The sequence below is a fragment of the Gorilla gorilla genome, chromosome 4, assembly GCF_029281585.2.
Source record: "Gorilla gorilla gorilla isolate KB3781 chromosome 4, NHGRI_mGorGor1-v2.1_pri, whole genome shotgun sequence".
NCBI classification, from domain to species: domain Eukaryota; kingdom Metazoa; phylum Chordata; class Mammalia; order Primates; family Hominidae; genus Gorilla; species Gorilla gorilla.
Window position 1 is genome coordinate 64,163,871 of NC_073228.2, and position 13,060 is coordinate 64,176,930.

General features: G+C 44.3%; 1 protein-coding gene across 1 annotated transcript in view; it reads left to right on the forward strand.

Moving 5' to 3' along the window:
- PHF12 (PHD finger protein 12) overlaps positions 1–13,060 on the forward strand; it is a 46,265-nt gene that overhangs the window by 23,613 nt on the left and 9,592 nt on the right. The window contains exons 3-7 of the mRNA XM_004042027.5: positions 899–971; positions 3,666–4,059; positions 6,165–6,285; positions 8,664–8,796; positions 10,490–10,654. Of these exons, the coding sequence (XP_004042075.1) occupies positions 899–971; positions 3,666–4,059; positions 6,165–6,285; positions 8,664–8,796; positions 10,490–10,654 (886 nt within the window). The remainder of the gene's footprint in view (positions 1–898; positions 972–3,665; positions 4,060–6,164; positions 6,286–8,663; positions 8,797–10,489; positions 10,655–13,060) is intronic.

The following is a 13,060-nucleotide window of genomic DNA, read 5'->3' on the forward strand; positions in this document are numbered from 1 at the left end:
TTTATATTTTTAGTAGAGATGGGGTTTCGCCATGTTGGCCAGGCTGGTCTTGAACTCCTGATCTCGAGTGATCCACCAGCCTCGGCCTCCCAAAGTGCTGGGATTCCAGGTGTGAGCCACCACGCCCAGCCCAAAACTGTTGATTGGAATACCTTGTCTCCTCCATGTCCTCTCTCATAGCATGACAGCAGGGCTCTGAGATGGAACTTTCCAAGCATATTTCTAAAAAATAGAATCTGCAGATCTCTTAAGGCCCAGCTTTGGAAGTTGCAACATTGTCACCTCTGCTGCATTCTGTGGTCAAAGCAAGTCATAAGACAAGCACAATTCAAGAGGAGGGAAAGGGATTACCTGTGGATGGGAGGCAGAGCAGATAATTTTCAGCTATCTTTAATCCATCACAGCTGATTGAGGCAGGTATGAAAGGATGAATAGAGTTTTGATAGGCATAGCTTTCTAAAGGAAGAGTATTCTAGAGGAAGAAATAGGAAGTCTTCCATTTGAATAGTGGGAAGAGCACCTGAAGGGGTCTGGGAAGATGGAACGGTGGGACCATGTGACAGGGCTTTGAACAGCAGTTAGAAAAGCTTGGCTCTACACTAACAGGCTTTAAGAAAACAGTGTGGAGGACCTCTCAGTTATTTTATTATACCTTTCCCTACAAACCCAGTGTTAATAGCTCTGGATTTGGCTTCTTTCTCTAAGGTGTGGGAAGGGATGCTCACTCCTTAGGTTATTATGAGTGATGCTGACTTAGGCATTTCGAAGGAGGAGACAACCCTAGCAGTCCTGCAGGACTGGCCACAATAGGAGTTTAGGAACATGCAAACCTAGCTAGGCTTTTCCTCCTGCCTCAAAGGGCTAGTTATTTAGTCTTGCCCTTGTCTGTTCCCCACAGTAACCCTCCACTGAGTGAAGAAATGTTGCCTCCTGGAGAGTGGATGTGTCACCGGTGCACTGTTCGCCGAAAGGTAATAATGCTGCTTTCTGAAGACTGTCCAGAAAGCCTGATCCAGAGCACTGATACGCTAGAGCTAAGAAGGCCTAGCCCTGAAGGCATTCTTGTCCCTTCTTCTTGTCTCTTCCAGCCCTGGAATCACCCCACTCTTCCCATGGTGACTGTTTGGAATCCAGTAGGGCCTAAAAATCCAAACATGGGCTGCTGAAATGGGCAGAAGAGGTGTGTTAACTTACTGAGCCATGTTTAGTCACTAGTGACAGAAGTAGTCTTACCTTCTTGTTGTCCTCCTAATAAGTGGCCTTATCCATGGCTGAAAAACAAAGGCTGCTTCTCCAGCTTGATGGAAAATGGAGTTTTCTCTCACCCCAGGGCAAATAAGTCACTGGTATCCAGAGACTTGGCATACTGACGGAGAGGATTTTGAACGCATTTGTACCCCAAGTTGCCTAATCTTTCTTTAGCTTCCCTTCCTTCAGCTTTGATAATTCAGTACTGGCTTCAAGAACATGGTTTATTATTTTCTACTTTGAGAACTCTTGTGGGTAACAAGAGCTAAATTCTCCCTTATTAAAAAAGGAAGTAGGTGTGCTTGCACCCAAATTATGATTGACCCAACCCTCAAATTACAGGCTATGGATTAGAATTTGTCTGTGCATTGTAATCCACCCCCCTGTGCTCCCCACACTAATTATACACCAAGCAACTTTCCTATGTTGTGACCTCACCTCTATTTGCCTGGTCCCCGAACATGATGTCACAATGAATGATGACTTCCTTGGTTGCAGAAACAGGATGAGATGATTAAGATTGTGGTTTATGTGTGTAACAGTTTCAGCCTTTAAGAAAGAAAGTAAACAAGCAGACATTATTTTTCAAATACGTGCATAAGGGTTCATATTTTAAAGCAAGCCAAAGCCAAGTCAACCACCTAACCACAGCTGTAGTTAAATTTCTCCATAAACCAGGCTGTCTTCCAGCCTCTCCACCTTCCAAGATCCTTTCCTGTGCATCCCTAATTAGGTTAGAGCAGGGCCTGTTAGAGGCACCTGCCAGCTAGGAGCCCTCTCAAACTTGCCGCTCAAAAAAGCTGGACCTGAAAAGGTTTAGGGGAGCTGAAGGAAAAGAGGTAAAGACGGTGGAGAAAAGGAAATATTATGTTAGTGCCCATCGTGTGCCAGGTGTTTTAATTACGTTATCCCATTATCTATCCATCCAGCTATAGATGGATACCGAATGCTGGCCATAGGTTTCCATTTTAGAAAGGAAGAAACGGAGGCTCAAAAATGTAGATTAACTTTCCCAAGGACTCAAAGGTATTGACAGAACCAATGTTTGAACCAAATTCTCTCATTCCAAACCTCTGTTACCTCTTCATCAGTTTTCTAGAAGGAGAGCTACTTGTTGGGGATTACAGTATGCCCTTTTCTAACATGGCACTTCTCCTGAGATGCCTCTCTTACCTTTCACATGGACCTCTTTGCCTACCAGTGCCAAGTCTGCCTTTTCCACCATCACCAGCACTACTCCCCTTTGGCCTCTTGTATTTACACTGAAGTGGATTGAAATAATACATCCTCTGGCCTTCATCAGCTCCTGACATTCAGGCCCTATCATGATTCGTAGTGGAAGCACTAGGTCCTACTCCAACTCCAAATTATCCCTTTCGTATATATGACCCTTTTTATCTCCCTCCACCATATACCTGAGAGGAGGAGGAGAAAGATTTTTCTGTCTCATTTTACAGATGAAGAAATTCCTGCCCACCAGCCTGAGTCACCACAAGGTCAGAGGGGATCCGTGGCAGAAATAGGACAAGATCACAGGTCTCCTACCTGGAGATCAGTGTTAAACCTTCATTTGACCACTCTATTTGGAGTCCTGGAGGAAAATGTACTATCAGATATCCAGTCCTACTGAGTACACTTAATCTTTTTCCATTTCCCCACTTTCTAAGAAGTGTCACTTATTTTGAGCAAAGTTTTTATTTTTAAAACCATTCAGGAGGTCAGGAGGCTCTATAGTGATCTCACTGATTTTTTTTTTTTTTTTTTTTTTTGAAATGGAATCTTGCTCTGTCGCCCAAGCTGGAGTGCAATGGCACAATCTCAGTTCACTGCAATCTCTGCCTCCCAGGTTCAAGCGATTCTCCTGCCTCAGCCTCCTGAGTAGCTGGGATTACAGGCACGTGCCACCATACCCAGCTAATTTTTGTGTTTTTAGTAGAGATGGGGTTTCACCATGTTGGCCAGGCTGGTCTTGAACTCCTGACCTCAGGTGATCTGCCTGCCTCGGCCTCCCAAAGTGCTGGGATTACAGACGTGAGCCACCGTGCCTGCCCCATTGATTTTTACTATTGGTCTCACTAAATTTATTCTCACTGTGTTACCTTTTTAGCCTTTTACCCTATACTTTATAGATGTTGTATGTCATATGATGAGTTAATGTTAATGATATATATTTTGTATAGTTATTCCTAACTTACCACGCTTTTTGGTGATTCTCTGATGCAACAGTTTTGTCAGCTTTAGTTCAGTTATAGTTGTGTCAACTTTAACAGACCAGTGTTCCAAGTGACCAGGTAGATGAGTCTGTGATATGTGAAGGCCTTTTACAGTTTTGGTTAGTGGTCTACCAGGACTTTGTAGCAGCCATCTCTTTGTTTCATAGTACTTTTCATGATGGGCCCACCTGTTCATTTGCACAGAAACGAGAGCAGAAAAAGGAGCTGGGTCATGTCAATGGACTGGTGGACAAATCTGGCAAACGGACTACATCCCCCAGCAGTGACACTGACTTGTTGGACAGATCGGCCAGCAAAACTGAACTAAAGGCCATTGCCCATGCCCGGATCCTGGAAAGGAGAGCCAGCAGGCCTGGCACACCCACATCCAGCGCCAGCACAGAGACCCCCACCTCTGAGCAGAATGATGTCGACGAAGACATCATTGACGTGGATGAGGAACCAGTAGCAGCGGAGCCAGACTATGTGCAGCCCCAGCTGAGGCGGCCCTTTGAGCTGCTGATTGCTGCCGCCATGGAGCGGAACCCCACCCAATTTCAGTTGCCCAATGAACTGACTTGTACCACTGCACTACCAGGTCAGCCAAACCATCATCATATCCCTTCCCAACCCCAGTTTCCCCAAAGGACCAGCACAAGAGCAGTGCTGCCTGTGGAGTCACTGTTCATGTAGCTACTGTCTTGGGTTCCTGTTCCTGGTTCTGCTTGGAGAGATCTTTGAAGGTCTTAGCCATTACAGGGCTTACTCAGTTTTCCATTTTCTCAGTTTCTGAACTTCTTTCCTACCCCTCCCCCAGAATTATCTTTTTCCTTTTTTTTTTTTTTTGTGAGTCTCACTTTGTCACTCAGGCTAGAGTGCAGTGGCACGATCTCGGCTCACTGCAACCTCCGCCTCCCAGGTTCAAGCGATTCTCGTGCTTCAGCCTTCCAAGTAGCTGGGACTACAGGCGCATGCTACCATGCCTGGCTAATTTTTGTATTTTCAGTAGAGACAGGATTTCACCATGTTGTTCAGGCTGGTCTTGAACTCCTGACCTCAGGTGATCTGCCCATCTCGGCCTCCCGAAGTGCTGGGATTACAGGTGTGAGTCACCACGCCCGGCCCCAGAATTATCTTTAAAAAAAAAAAAAAAAGTATTATACATTCACATGGTTCAAAAATCAAAAAATATTAAGGGCTACAATGAAAATTTCCCTCCCACCCGTCTGCCATTTGCCTACTTTCCACCTTCCTGCTCTTCACAGGTAACCACTGGTTGATTCTTGTTTATTCTTCTCAAATTTCTTTGTGCATGTAAAAGCAAATACAGATATATGCTGATTAATTTTCCCTTAAGTAACATGCTAGTTAAACCATTCTACACGTTGCTTTTTTTTCTCACTTTAAAATATGTTCTAGAAGTCTTTTCATATTAATATAGAATTTTTTTTTTTTTTTTTTGAGACAGGCTGCACTGCACTGTGGTGCAGTGGTGTGACCACAGCTCAAGCAATCCTCCCACCTCAGCCTCCCAAGTAGCTGGGACCACAGGTGTACACCACCACACTCAGCTAATTTTTATATTTTTTATAAAGACAGGGTCTCACTATGTTGCCAGGGCTGGTCTCAAACTGTGCTCACACAATCCTCCCGCCTCAGAGGATCCCAAAGTGCTGGGATTATAGGCATGAGCCACTGCACCTGGCCTTCTTGCTTTTTTTAATGGTTGCATAGTAGTTCTTTGTACAGATACGTCATAATTTATTTAACCAGTGCCATTTTCTATTAATGGACATTTTCTATTAATGGACATTTAGGTTCCAAATCTTTCATTACTACTGGTAGTGCTTCAGTGAATAACTTTGTAAATACATCATTATATACATGTATAGATGTGTGACTATGTCTATAGGACAATAAAATTGCTGGGTCAAAACTATACATTTATAGTTTTGATAGATATTGCCAAATTGTCCTCCATTCTTTCTTTTTAAGTCCTGGCTTCTTGATACCGTAAAGCTTCTAGGTCTTAGTTTTTATTCCCAAAGAAAGTGAAATTGGTAGGCTTAAGAAGGATGCATATAGAATCAAAGCTTCTCTGATTTTTATGAAAATGTGGGCCAGGTGTGGTGGCTCACACCTGTAATCCTAGTACTTTGAGAGATCAAGGCAGGAGGATTGCTTAAGGCCAGGAATTAGAGACCAGTCTTGGCAACATAATGAGACCCCATCTCTCAAAAAATAAAAATAAAAAAGTTAGCTGAGTTTGATGGCCCACACCTGTAGTCCTGGCTCATATGGAGGCTGAGGCAGGAAAGTTGCTTGAGCCCAGTAGTTCAAGGCTGCAGGCCAACTCCACAGAATAGTCCTTGTTGACTATGTGGCTTGGACATTTACATTTCTTAGGTTGCCTGTATCTAACCTAGCATTTCTGACCATTTTATGTTTGCAAAACAGTTAGATGTGTTTCTGCCATAGAACAGGTGACTTCTGGTTCTGACTTATGTATTAGTCTCTTTTTTTTTCCTCCCTTCTCATTCTTTTTTCTAACTTAAAATCAACCCCAGGGGCCTCAGAGAGCAATTCATGCTTAGGCCATGACACATGCTTAAGATCTGTTTTTGTCACTTAATGTTGTTTCCATATTGCAGGCTAGGAACTCTGAAGCCAGGGATAGCTCAGCACCATCATTTTCTTTTCTAGGTTCTAGCAAGAGGAGAAGAAAGGAGGAAACCACAGGGAAAAATGTTAAGAAGACACAGCATGAATTAGATCACAATGGTCTCGTTCCCTTACCCGTCAAAGTCTGCTTCACGTGTAACAGGTATTTTCTTTCATACTAAGGGGCTCTTTCTCATTATTTAGCAGATGATACTTTTTCTCTCATCACCTCTTCCAGACCATGTATGTTAAATGTGAACAGCCCATATTCTGATAGTATGAGTACATGGAGACTAACTAATGGACTGACGAGAGCCTTGAATGTGTATGTGTTAACAAATTTTCTGAAGAATCACAGTACAGGAGTACTGTGAACTGTGTTGAGGCTGAGCACGGTGGCTTATGCCTGTAATCGCAGCAATCTGGGAGGCCGAGGCGGTCAGATTGTTTGAACCTGGGAGCTTGAGACCAACCTGGGCAACACAGTGAAACCTTGTCTCTACAAAAAAAAATTTTTTTTAATGAACCAGGTATGGTGATGCGCACCTGTAGTCCCAGCTACTCCAGAGGCTTAAGCAGATTAGCCCTGGAGGCTAAACTGTGATCACGCCACTGCACTCCAGCCTGGTCAACAGAGCGAGACCCTGTATTTTAAAACAAAAACAAGGGGCCGGGCGCTGTGGCACATGCCTGTAATCCCAACACTTTGGGAGGCCGAGGCAGGCTGATCACAAGGTCAGGATATCGAGACCATCCTGGCTAACATGGTGAAACCCCGTCTCAACTAAAAATTCAAACAAACAAAAAAAAAATTAGCTGGGCGTGGTGGCAGGCACCTGTAATCCCAGCTACTCTGAAGGCTGAGGCAGGAGAATGGCATGAACCTGGGAGGCGGAGCTTGCAGTGAGCCAAGATCGCGCCACTGCACTCCAGCCTGGGCGACAGAGCAAGACTCCGTCTCAAAAAAATAAATAAAAATAAATAAAAACAATGGCCCGGTGTGGTGGCTCACGCCTGTAATCCCAACACTTTGGGAGGCCAAGGTGGGCAGATCATGAGGTCAGGAGATCAAGACCATCCTGGTGAACATGGTGAAACTCCATCTCTACTAAAAATACAAAAATTAGCTGGGTGTGGTGGCACGCACCTGTAGTCCCAGCTACTCAGGAGGCTGAGGCAGGAGAATCACTTGAACCCAGGAGGCGGAGGTTGCAGTGAGCTGAGGTCACGCCACTGCACTCTAGCCTGGTGACAGACCAAGACTCCATCTCAAAAAAACTGTGTTTACACACTAGAGCAAGAGGAGTTGGACTTAAACTAAACATTAACTTGAATCACTAAAGATAAGTTTAAAAGTAGTATAAGGATCTATGATAATGTGTATTGGACTGGATGACTTCCAAAAGCCCCTAGGACTGCCCCAGTTATAGTCTCTGGGACACTGGTTTCCTTCAAATAGGATCTCTTTGACAGAAACCAGCTGCTTCGGTTACTGAAGCTGGACTTGTTGGCTTGGGTGTGTTAGAAGGACTGTATTATGGTCAGAGCAGGGTAGCAAGAGAAAGTAACTATCAAAAAGAAATGTTCCACAGCAAAAGGTATAGGGAAAGGGAACTAGATAGTAGAGTGGCAGAACTCTGAGCCAGGACAAACTGTGGCTCCAGTGCATCTTGGGGACCCCAGGAGTATTGTAGTTACAAATCGTAGTTGTCATTTGCTTAGTCCTCTTTTGAACCCTGCTTACATGAATACATTACAAAATCATCTTTCCAGCACACCTCTAATTGTCAGTTCTGCTGAGTGCTTCATGCAGGAGAGAAATATTTTCTTGCTATAGTTAAGACTCCAGAAAGGTTGCTAGTGATTTTTTTTAATGAAGTAGGCTCTCTCTTTTAAGAAGTAGGAAGATCAGAGCAGAGTTCACTGTTTTCCCCTAGTGAGTACTGAGCATTGATCATCCCTGCTCTGCCACTTTAGCTGTACTCCAAATAAACATTCACTTTCCCACAAGACATGTTCTTCTTAGAAGAGAGAATAATGGAGAACCTAATGGGAGCCCCCAAATCCATCCATCTTTCTTTTTTTTTTTTTTTTTTTTTTTTTTTGAGATAGAGTCTCTCTCTGTCACCCAGGCTGGAGTGCAGTGGCGCCATCTTGGCTCACTGCAACCTCCGGCCTCCTGGGTTCAAGCGATTCTCCTGCCTCAGCCTCCCGAGTAGCTGGGATTACAGGTGCCCACCACCACGCCCAGCTAATTTTTTGTATTTTTAGTAGAGACAGGGTTTCACCATGTTGGCCAGGCTAGTCTCAGTCTCCTGACCTCAGGCAATCCGCCCACCTCGGCCTCCCAGAGTGCAGGGATTACAGGCGTGAGCCATCGCACCAGCCCCATCCATCTTTCTAATCATAAATGTAACTGAATCACTGGAGGAAGATGGGGGAGAATGTTAGGATCAAGGAGGGGAGGCTGTTCCACAGGTCAAAGTTAGTTTGAATTTTCCTTTTCTTGCCACAGAAATGGCCAACATCTCTTTTTTGCAGGAGTTGCCGTGTGGCTCCTCTCATCCAGTGTGACTATTGCCCTCTCCTGTTTCACATGGATTGCCTCGAGCCGCCGCTCACTGCCATGCCCCTGGGCAGATGGATGTGTCCAAATCACATCGAACATGTGGTGGTAAGCACAGCAGTGTCCATTCAGTCCTCAATGGGCATAGCTGGAGCATGGACTGATTAGCAGAAAGCATATTAAGGTCAGCTTGGTGCCAGGTTCACCACATTGTCATAGGTACTGGTTTCTGCAGGCCACCCTACTCAATTCTGATCATTTTGACATATTTCAGCTATGCTTTTTCTCACAATGTTTTGTTTCAGCTGCCCATACAGACTTAACTCACTAGTGCTTGGTTGTTTGTAAGTGACTTATAGGGAATTAAGCAGTTGATGTTACAGCCCTAAAAGGGGAGTATATTAGATCCAACCTTAAGGAAATAAATCGTTGGCTGTCTGGGGTACATGTGTCCCAGGCACCAAATGAAGTTCAGTAAATAAGCTGTTGAATGAATAATAGTGTGAAGGTCCTATTGCTTTCTCTTCCAAGAGTCTTGGGTTTATTTTCCAGACTGAGGCTAGAAAAGAGCTGTCACTTGCTATCTCCAAAAGAAGTTTAGGACATCTCTTTATAGGCAGTTAGAACAGTCACTCACAAGATTGAATGGGAGAGGATTTGAGGAGGAGGAGCTCCCTCATAAGAGCAGCCTTCCGAATTAAAAAGGCTACTGCTTAAGACATTGTCTGTCAAATGATGATAACCATGGAATGACCGTTGGCCTTCATGGCAGTGTGCTGCTGACCTTGCACTGAGAGGAACCTCGGTTAAAGACTTGCACACATGGAAGAGAAGAGTTACTTTGTGTTCTTTTGACTCATGCCAGTCAAAGATTTTTCTAGGAGGAAAATCTAGTCTTGTTTTGCTTCCTTGTTTCTCTCCTAGTCTTGTTTTGCTTCCTGATGAACCAGAAAAAAAATGACCATAAGCAGTTTACCCAAATGTGAAACTTAAAGAGCAGCTTTCTAGCAGTTGAGAAATTCTTAGTGGGTTAAATTTTTGTTAGCCACTTAAAGGTTTTTCCTGATTTATGAATTAGGCAGCTGCCACAGCAGGTCCTTTCTTTTGAATTAAAATGTAGGAGCCCAGATGTAGAATAGGAAAAGTGGCATAATTTCTATATGCCTTCGTATATTATTGCAGAAACTCTTCTTTCTTTTCTCCTTTTGGCGTCTAAGAGCAATCCAAGGTTTTCCCTTCCAGTAGAGGAAGACTGATATCAAGATGGGTTAACTTATGCTCCTTGGTACCACGGAGTAGGAATAGAGCAGAGCACACGGATTTCTGGTTCTGACCCAGTTGTCAGCCAAGCTCCTATGTAGGACACAGTCCTGCTTTTCCTATTAGAGAGAGGCCCTTCCTGGGAAGGGAGTGTGGGTCTCTTAAGGGTCGAAGCATACGTCTTCTCTGAAACCTGTGCTGCTATTAGAGGGCCCTGACAGAGGCTTCTCTGAACTGGAACAGAAGACTGTCAGAGGCTGAATTTGGAAGGGCACGTCTTGGCTAATTTCTCCTGCCTTCCTTAAGGCTCTCTACGGAGCAGGAACATATTGGCTGTCTTCCACTGGACTGGGCAGGGCTGAGTAGGAAGTCTCATCCATGTTCCCTTGCTCTCTGACAAAGAGTGCCGACATCCTGGTCCCTAATTGAGGGAACCTATGTGGCTGAGGGCTTCTAGTTTTTAAACACAGGGAATGGGGTTAACTGGGACAGGAGGTGCCTTTTGAGGCTCACCACAAGGTTGTGTCTCCTTTGTCCCTAGCTGAACCAGAAGAATATGACACTGAGCAATCGGTGCCAGGTGTTTGATCGTTTCCAGGACACTGTTTCGCAGCATGTCATCAAAGTGGACTTCCTGAACCGAATCCACAAGAAGCACCCCCCTAACCGGCGTGTGCTCCAGTCGGTCAAAAGAAGAAGCTTGAAGGTGAGTCACAATCAGGTGCAGGCAAGATGGTAGTCTGCCTGCCATCATGGGTTAGACAGAGGATCACTGTCCCAATTTTACAGGCAGGGAAACTGAAGCCCCAGAAATAGGTTTGTGGTGTCTTGTGAGTAATGAGTGTGACCTTCATTTTAATACTTGGGGATGATGGTCAGGATTATGAGGGCCGAACCTCAAGTTAGCCTTCGAAGTCTACCAGTCTCTAGTTTTCCAAAGGATAAGCACTCTTCAGCCCATCCCACCAAACCCAAATGTGCTCTGTTGTTACTGCCACCCTCACCTAACGCTCATTCTACCTGTTCCTGTTAGATGGCCTCTGTCCAAGAGGCAAAGTAAAGGTGGGGGTGATTAAGCAGAAAGAGCCGTGTGGAAGGTGAAGAGCTAATCCCAGCTCAGGAACTTAAGTGGAAAATATCTAAAGGAAACTTGAATCTATTTTTCCAGGCTGCTGTTAATATATCACCAATGCTCCAAATTGTGGCATAGCTGTAATAATGCCTAATATTTATATGCTCTTGACATTGGCCAAAGTGTGTTTACAGAGATTGACAGAAAAATTTACCTCCTTGAAAAGCATTTGGTGGTAGTGAGGATGTTTTTAAACCATTCAATCCCCTCATTCAGTTAACCTAGAGGGTCCAACACTATATACCCATATATAAACTTGTTTTTCTCTTTTGAAATGATCCCACAGTCTTATGTGCTAACAGAAACCAGCACTTCTCAAGTAAGGCCACTTGGTGGCAGCCACATTTTAAAATCAATCACACTGGCCAGGCACGGTGGCTCACGCCTGTAATCCTAGCACTTTGGGAGACCAAGGCAGGTGGATTACCTGAGGTCAGGAGTTTGAGACCAGCCTGACCAACATGGTGAAACCCCGTCTCTGCTAAAAATATAAAACATTAGCCTGGCATTGTGGCAGGCACCTGTAATACCAGCTACTCGGGAGGCTGAGGCAGGAGAATCATTAGAACCTGGGAGGTAGAGGTTGCAGTGAGCCGAGATCGCGCCATTGCACTCCAGCCTGGACAACAAGAGTGAAACTCTGTCTCAAAAAAAAAAAAAAAAAAAGGTCAGTCACACCACTGCCATCACCTTCAGTGGGTATCAGCACTAACAAGATGCTAACTGTTGAAAATTGTATAACAAACTTAAGTGGGCAAATATTTATACATCAGTGGAGACACAGGTTTTCCAAAACTAGATTCAAATATTTTGGGGATGGATGATATTAAAGGTAGTATGCCTCATCTCAGTGAAACAGATCTAAAAGTAATCCAGACTGTGTAATTCACTGTGTAGATTTGTCAGAGAGCATGGCTGCTGAAGTGAATGGGCCAGGAGACCTTGATAAAAATCCTGTTGTATGGTGCCCCTCCCCACCTTTTAAGTGTTTCTCTAGTGAGGAAACTCAAAGGGCATGAGTTACCTGCAAAGCATTTTGTACTTGGACAGTTTGAGAGTGAAATGAGGACCGTAGCACCATAGAACATTGGTGAAGAACCCCAGCTCTCTCCTGGAACATTAGCCTTTATACTTGATTCTAGCAATTCAGGAAAAATCTGCTGAGAACTTTGTATCTTCATTGCGAATTTTTTCTTCCACTTAGCCCTTCACTCTTCCCCAGGGGTAGCCTTAGACTAGTCCACTGTTTATTCCTCCTCCTCTCATTCCTGGGTGATCTCAGAAAGCCCATGGCACCAGCTAAGGCCATCACCAGCCCATGGTGATGACTCTCAACTCCATATTCCATGCCTTTCTCCTTATATCCAGACTCATGTCTGCCTGCCCATCCCACAGATATCTCAGGATGAACCTCCCTAAGACCAGAAGTCTTCTGCCTCTCTACATCTGCTCTTCCTCCTGTATCTCCTATTGCAGTAAATAACAATGATCACTACTCAGTCCCTCAAACTAAAATTCTGGGAACCATTTTCAGTTCTTCCCTTGTCTACCATAAGGATTTTGTCACCAAATCTGTTGGTTCTCTGGATGTTTTCCAAATCCACAAAGTGCTATCACATCTCTATGCCTTACATGCTTCTCCCCCTCCCTTATTTTTCCTTTATCTGCCTGGAAGATCCTTCTCAACTTCCAAGTGTCAACCCAAATACTGACTTCCTATAAAATCATCCCTAATCCCAAATTCCTGTCCCCCAAACTAAAATAAGCACTCTTTATGTTTTTAATAGCACCTTAGACATGCTTCTCTTCTAGAACCCATTACCTTGTGTTGTAATATTTCTCTGTTTATCTCCCCACTAGACTGTGAGCTCCTTGAGGGCAAGTCTTAACTTTTATTCATCTCTGGATCTCTAGAACTTGGAACAGTGCCCAGACACAGGAGGTGCTCAATAAATGTTGGTTGAATGTATGAATGACTCT